Below are 7286 nucleotides of genomic sequence, written 5' to 3'. Positions count from 1 at the left end.
AATTCTTCTCCTTCCGAAATGTCTTTAAGGACATTTCCGGACAACACCTTAGCGAATCCCCAAATCTAACTGGGGAAACACACACACACACACACTTTTAATCAAACTGTTCCCTAGACTTTTCGTTTAGAGATCGACAACACTGGAAGAGGTCCGTTTCATGGGGACATAGGGACAAAACTCGCTTGTTTTAGAACACTAGCTAGCCAAGCCTCTCAGCTACTCCTACATTTCAAAGTTTTTTAACAGTATACATGTTGGAATCTTCTGTGTGCCCCAGAACACACAATATGGATCTAATTAGGTTCAGCTGCCTTATGTTAGTAACAAAATTGAAAGAAAAAAAGAGAGAGGGAGGAGCGGGGGTGGGGGCTTTGTTCGCCCTCCCCACGCCCCGCGATCCCAAACTCCCCCGTGCGCACCCTCCCCGCTCTCTGGGGCCGCACACGCTCTTAAATGCCCCAGCGTGGCTGGAACCCCGCTCAGCGCTCAAACTTCTCAGCTGCTGGGTTTTCAGCAGATCTGGACGAGATTTATAGGAGGGCCGGAGCCCAGCGCTCCAACCCCTCCCCGCCCCGCCGCCCGGGCCCGGGGCGCCCCGCCCGCCCGGCTCGGCGACTTACACGAGCGCGGCGGGACAGGGCATCTGGCTCCAGGGACAGTTGTACTGCGCCTGAATAAAGCTCTCGCTTCCCTCCAGCACGGAGCAGCTCACGTTCTTGTTCACGATGTAGGCGCACCAGTTCCTGGGTGAAGGGGAGAGAGGGAAAGGGGCACAGTGAAACCCGAACAATGAGGGAGGGCACAGTGGGGACAAGCTGACACAGCAGCGCGGGACGAGCGAGGGGCAGGGTGCCCGCCACGCCCTGCGGAGGCTTGGCAGAGCAGAGCAGAGCCCGGAGGGTGCGCGGAGCGCCTTTGGAGAGCGTGCACCTTTACCCGACAAAAGACGGGAAGGAAAAAAAACCACCCACGGTGCCAGGGACTCCTGGAATTCCTGGGAGTAGTTTCCGCCCTGCTCTGCGGGACACTCCTGCCCCCGCCCCCGGAGTCAACTTGCCCCAGGCGCGGGCCGTGCAGCGCTCGGCCACCCGGAGGAGGAGTCGCCCGGGGAGTCCAAAGGGGACCCCGGGCTGCCGCTCGTGGCCGTTGGCCGGGCAGCTCCGGGGCCCAGCGGCGGGTCGGGAGGGTAGGCGGGGGCCAGGGCGCTGGGGTCTGGGGCGGGCAAAGCGGCGCGCACTTACTTGTTCCTGGCGCCCGGCCGCGCGGGGTACCCGTGCTGCGGGCCGGCGTGGCACAGCCCCGCGCCGCCCAGCGCCAGCAGCGCCAGCGCCCAGCGCCAGGGCGCGCGGGGCCGGGCCCGCGTCGGCTGCCGCATTCTGCGCGCGGCGGTCGCGTCCCGCCTGCGGAGTCCGGGCGCGGCGGTCCGGGCGAGGGCCACGAGGCTGCAGGCGGCCGGGGCGCCGCCCGGGAGGCAGGGGAGGCTCGGGCGTTTCGCGGCCGCCCCCTCCGGCTCGTCGCTCCAACTTCTCCTTTTGCAGCCCCGTGCGCCCTGCACTTCTCCTCGGTCCCTCAATGACGCACAGGTCCCCCCGGGTGCCGCCCTCTTTATTTCACTTCCCCTGCGAAACGTGACTCTCCCTCCACCACGTCTCCCCGTCTCCAGTGCCCAGCCTCTCGCCAGGGGGTCTGGGGGTGACCGCGCCGAAGGGTTTGGGATGAGGGTCTGTGTTGCAGAATTTCCAATTACTCATTCCTTTGGTCTCTTCCCAGAAGCCGAGCGACTCCGCCTCCCACCTTCCGACGACGGGCGCGCCCCGGCCCCCCGGGAGCGGCCGCCGTCGGCGAGGCTGGCGGTGCTCGCGTCGCGCCGGGGTGCCGCCCCGGGTGAATGCGGGGCATCCCGGTCAGTGGGGGGGGGGCAGTGGGGGCTCGACTCGATTCCCCCTCGGGCAGGGCGCGGCGCGTCCCCGCGCCTCCGTGGACTCGGGAGAGCCGGGGAACGAACCCCTGTGCTCGTCTCCACCGGCTCCGGCGCATGCGAGCCTCGGTTCCCGGGTGGACGCGCGGGCAGCAGCCACGGCCCCGCCGCCTGGCAGCACCCTCTGCGGCGCGGCGCCTGCTCCGTCCCAGCCACGCAGCGCCGCTCCCGCCGCCCCTCCACCGCCCTCCGCGCCCACCGCGTCTGCTCCGCACCAGCCTCGCCCGGCGGCGCCGCTGCTCGGCTGTCGCTGCTCGGCTGTCTTGCCTTTCACGTCCTTGCGTGTTCTCGGCCTACTCTGAGTTACACTGATCTCTACCAATTTCTTTGGGGGATGAAGGACCCCGAGGAAGAATGTCAAACTCTCAGGGGGCGTTAGGAGAACTGTGTGTTCGAGGTGACCTGCTGCATCTGCCGAGCGCGCCGCCGTGAGGCTGTCTCCCGGCTGCGCAGGTAAACTGAGGCTCGGTGAGCTACTGGCCATCAGCTGTTAACCTGGCTGATGAAGCTTTGCCGTGTTCCTACGCTGTGAAATGAAGCCATCGGTTCGTTTTGTTTCTAACATGCTTTGATGGCGGTGTTGGGCCTCTGGATTTGCAATGGAAGCAAGAAAATTCCCCAAAGTAGAAACTTGACAAGAGCCAAGCAGAAAATTACACCATGTAAGGACATCATCTCTCTCCGAACTCTCTAAATGGAAGATCTTGCAAAAATAATGGATCGAAGTCATCCCAGCCTCCACAAAAGCCACTCTGGGTGGGTGGGGGTGGGGGTGGGGGAGAACTAGAAGAGAGGGATGGAAGGCCACGATTCGTACCCAATCTATGTATTTCTGTGTGACTTCCCTATCCTGGTTCTAACACCATTTTGTTCATGGAGAGTCAGGGAAGAAACAGCACAGAAATGACGGAGAGTGAGAGAAGGAAAAAAAAGTGAGGGAAACACACTGCTTATGTATGTGCACAACTAGCAACTGACAACTGTAACTCCTCTTTGATCGGGCCATTCTCAAACTTGACAGTGAATTGAACTGATCAAGTCAAACCTGTTTTTTTTTCCTGTTGAATCAAGGTTATACCAGGAAGTTGTCCAAGAGTTTGAGGACCAACTTTTCATAGTGAAGACCACAAATGCAGCATTTAATCAGCTATCAATGACATTTATTGGTAAATAAATTTTATTCTGAGCATCTGTTACAAGCTAGGCATTGTGCAAAAATCCTGAGTGAGGCCAAACTGACCTGGGTCCTGTGTTTGCAGAGCTTCCGGGCATTCACATGCAATGAAGGGTATTAAAGTTCCTGGTGGACAAGTAAGTGAACCGGTGTTTATTGCGTGGCTTTCTCTAGACCCGGACCGGTGTATACTGGCTGCTCTGGGAGGATAGAACTCTTGACTTTCAGAAGGTTACTTCTTGAGTTGAGGCCAAGATTCCAAGAGACCTTCTTCCCTTTCTATTCTCCAGCCAGAGGAAAGAACACGACAAACTCAGGAACTGGAGAACCTTCCATGAGAAACAAGGCAGAAGGAAGCTTCCTGAGGACAGCTTAAGCACATTAAGAACAGACTGACTGGGCAGGTCATCTGGTTCCAGCCATAAGCAATAATGGGCACATGACTTGGCAGAATGCTGCAGGTGTGGGTCTTTGTACATTGCCAACTACACTCAGTGAGCACTTGAAAACGGTCAGTTTTCTACAACAGTCTCATGGGATTTCTTCTGTTTTTTTAAAAAAAGCATCCCATAGTAACTTATACCCTTGATTGTGTGACCAAGTTACCTAAAGCAAAAATTCAAGGAAGAACTACTTCATAGAATCCGTCCCCTCCTTCTCTTGTGGGCCATGACAAAATGTTCAGCAGGGGACACTTCCCTTGGCAGCAGTGAGCCTCCCAGCCCCCCAGTAGCCCCGGCTGGCTAGTGGAAAGGAGGGTGGGTCCCCGTTCCTGTGGCAGCAGGCGGGCACATGTCCCCCAGCCCCACTGCAGCCATCTGGGCATGGGACATTCGATGAAGATGAACCGATTTGCATCTAGGATGTGGTCAAGGATCATGAGACCGGCCAGGGCTTCCCACACTTCAGCTCCCTCATTTCTGTTTCCTGCAACTCCAAAAAATGTCCCCTGGATTTCAAGGCCTATTTGTAGATGTCTCTATGGCTTCCTTGCTCTGTTTATCTAATTATGGAAAAAGAGAGTCCTTTAAGACTAGATATCTTGAATACATTTTTATTGCAAAGCATTTCTAACATATTACCCAAGAAAATGTCTTATACGTTCATAAATCAATGATAAGATAGCCTTCATTCTTTTAAAAAAAAAAACTGCAGTTTGATAAGAAATGAGAGACAGAAATATCTCTGAGAAAAATTAACTGGCTGTACCATCTAGCTTGGCCTGTGTTTTGGAATGCCAGAGTTCAGGGGATACAATTGGGTTTAGCTCCACTTGAGACGGGCATTGCACTGGATGAGGCACCTTCAGAATGAATCCCATTAGTCTCGAGACTTCAAAATTTATAAATAACAGCTACTTTTCCATCATGTCAAAGGCTTTGATCAAATAGATCAAAACAAAGAACACTTGCTCTTTTCAAGTTTTCTTAACTTACTTATTTGCAAATATCCCATTTGCTATTCATAGCTTAAGAGTCAAAAATCTCAATATCCTTTGAACCCAAGATGAATCTTATAAACTGACTGATTAGATGACATTCTTAAGGACTACGGTCATTATTTCAATCATCTTTCTTGCGAGATGCCAGGAGGAAATGCTCCTGTGTTGATGAGGGGGTGTGCACCTTCACACATTTTATGCTATCACCTGGGAATTTCAAAACTGTGCAAAGCTGCAATCATACCTGAAATCACACATAAAAAAAAAGTGTTTAGGAGTTCATGCAATGGAACTCAGTATACTGTTCAAAATTTAGCACCCTGGCCTAGTTAGCAGAATGATCAAGCAATAAGCCCCTCTTTCCTCAGTTTTCTCCTTTGAAAACTGGAAACCCTCATGTAGCTTGTAGTGGGAGTTGAGTAAACTGCTTAACGTAGTGTCTGGCACACAGTGAATGCAGGATGCATACTCACAATTGTTATTGTCACTCACCACTTCAGTGACAATAACAAATTTGCAGTCAGGTTCGAGAGCTTTGTCATTTTTTTGTGTGCCAGCTGACATGGAAGATGACCACCCACTGCAGTTCTTTCCAGACAAGAAGGGAGCATGCATGTGTATAACTCAATCAGAGCAACCCTTATGTGATAGCTAACAAAACACTGGGCTCTTGATTTCCAGCCCCCTTTCCTTTCTGCTGCTCCCGACAGAATGCACATAGGTCAGCTTATGGTTTAGGAGATTTTATTCTGTACAATGCAAAGAAATTTATTTTATTTTATTTTATTTTTTGAGACAGAGTCTCACTTTGTTGCCCAGGCTAGAGTGAGTGCCGTGGTGTCAGCCTCGCTCACAGCAACCTCAAACTCCTGGGCTCAAGCAATCCTACTGCCTCAGCCTCCTGAGTAGCTGGGACTACAGGCATGTGCCACCACGCCCCACTAATTTTTTCTATATATATTAGTTGGCCAATTCATTTCTTTCTATTTATAGTAGAGATGGGGTCTCGCTCTTGCTCATGCTGGTTTTGAACTTCTGACCTCAAGCAATCCGCCCGCCTCGGCCTCCCAGAGTGCTAGGATTACAGGTGTGAGCCACTGAACCCAGCCAGGAATTTATTTTAGAACAATTCAGTGAGCTCTCTGACAGGATTAATAACTCTGCATAAATAAATTCAGATCATCAGGCAATTCTACAGTAAAGATCTTCTTCCTCAAAAAGATGAAATTAGTTACTAGTTTCATATCCCTTAATTTTTTTCAGATGTTTCTTAGACCTAAGAATACTTCATACAGCTAATTGTATGTCACATACTACATTTGAGAAGTCATCACTGTCACACTTATGGTATGGTTGTGCACACATTTTTTTCATCATAAGAAATAACTGACAAAAATAGGCTCTTAGAATTTTTTGCTTGTTTCCAAGAGAGCTATAATAGCTTAAGCAATAATGTCTTCATATGTAAGAGCCACATCAAACTATGTTGTAGTTAATCATTTATTTATGGAATGAGAATTAACTGTTCTGGAATCAACAAAATGTTCTAAATAGGCAAAATGCGTTTGATGATCATTAAATAAATTACTAAATTTTAGCACAATCTTGGTCTATACACAGTATGGATTCTTCCTGAGCAAATTAACTCTAGTATTTCAGGTTGTGCAATTCTAACCAATGTTTTAAGTATTTAAGTACAGTCAGTTCTGTTTATTTGCAGTATTTATGTTCTATAATGTCACTGCAAACACTGAATTAGCAAATGCTGAACAATTGCTCACAGAGGAGATCCAGGGTTAGGTCGTTATGGGGCTCTGGTCACAGTATTTTTGTTAATCAATCAATACATAACTTTGTTTTGTGTTAATATATCATGCTGATTGATTAACACTGAACTCATGGCAAACCCCACCATAACTCATGCCTGAATGAAGCTTAACGAATGCACATATTTTCTCCATAAGGCACATGACAGCTTAGGAACATTCGACAGCGCTTCAGCTCTCTGCTTGGAGCCATTTTAAACAGTGAAATCACCAACAGAAATGCAAAAAGATGTGGCACTGAATTTACCATGAAAAGGACATTTACAATATGAGCTGAAACGAGAGGACAAAACGTTGCCTTGTGGGACCTCAGCTGGGAACATACACATCGGGTGACACAAATTTTTCATCCCTCTGCACAGGTCCACCAAGACCATGAAAGTGCTGTGTGTTTTGCTCCTGGTGTTACAAATAAATTTTAGCAAGTAAGAGAATTCACAAATAGGGAATCTGCGAATAGTCATGATTAACTATATTTCAACTAATGTCAGGGAACATTTGGGGAGCTACATTTGGGGAGAAAAGGAAAAGTTCTTGGAATTTTGTGGCCATTGAAAGATTTGTTCACTAAGAATATTGAAGAAGTTTTGCATGTCGAACACTGTACCAGGCAATCTGGGAGCCAGAGAAATCAGATCTAGTTCCTTATCATTTTAATTGACCGGGAAGCAAGACACACTTATGAAATGACTTATGAATGCTATACGGTTACATTCAGTAAAGAGACGACGGCATGCAAAAACCTGTGTGCCACCAGGCGTGGTGGCACACACCTGTAATCCTAACACTTTGGGAGGCTGAGGCAGGAGATTCAGTTGAGCCTGGGAGTTGGAGACCAGCCTTGTTATCAATGTCCCTGGGTTC

The 7286-nt window shown here is 49.9% G+C and overlaps 1 protein-coding gene across 1 annotated transcript in view; it reads right to left on the bottom strand.

Moving 5' to 3' along the window:
• The window catches only part of EMILIN2 (elastin microfibril interfacer 2), a 46641-nt gene extending 45063 nt beyond the window's left edge, over window positions 1–1578 (bottom strand). The window contains exons 1-2 of the mRNA XM_012746150.3: window positions 1245–1578; window positions 624–746 (exon numbers count right to left, since the gene is read on the bottom strand). Coding sequence (XP_012601604.2) covers window positions 624–746; window positions 1245–1378 — 257 coding nt within the window. The 5' untranslated portion in view covers window positions 1379–1578. The remainder of the gene's footprint in view (window positions 1–623; window positions 747–1244) is intronic.
• Window positions 1579–7286: the final 5708 nt, after the last annotated feature.

This window comes from Microcebus murinus, chromosome 17, assembly GCF_040939455.1.
Source record: "Microcebus murinus isolate Inina chromosome 17, M.murinus_Inina_mat1.0, whole genome shotgun sequence".
NCBI classification, from domain to species: Eukaryota; Metazoa; Chordata; class Mammalia; order Primates; family Cheirogaleidae; genus Microcebus; species Microcebus murinus.
Note: the sequence above shows the minus strand (reverse complement) of the source record. Positions and strands in the feature narration are given on the sequence as shown.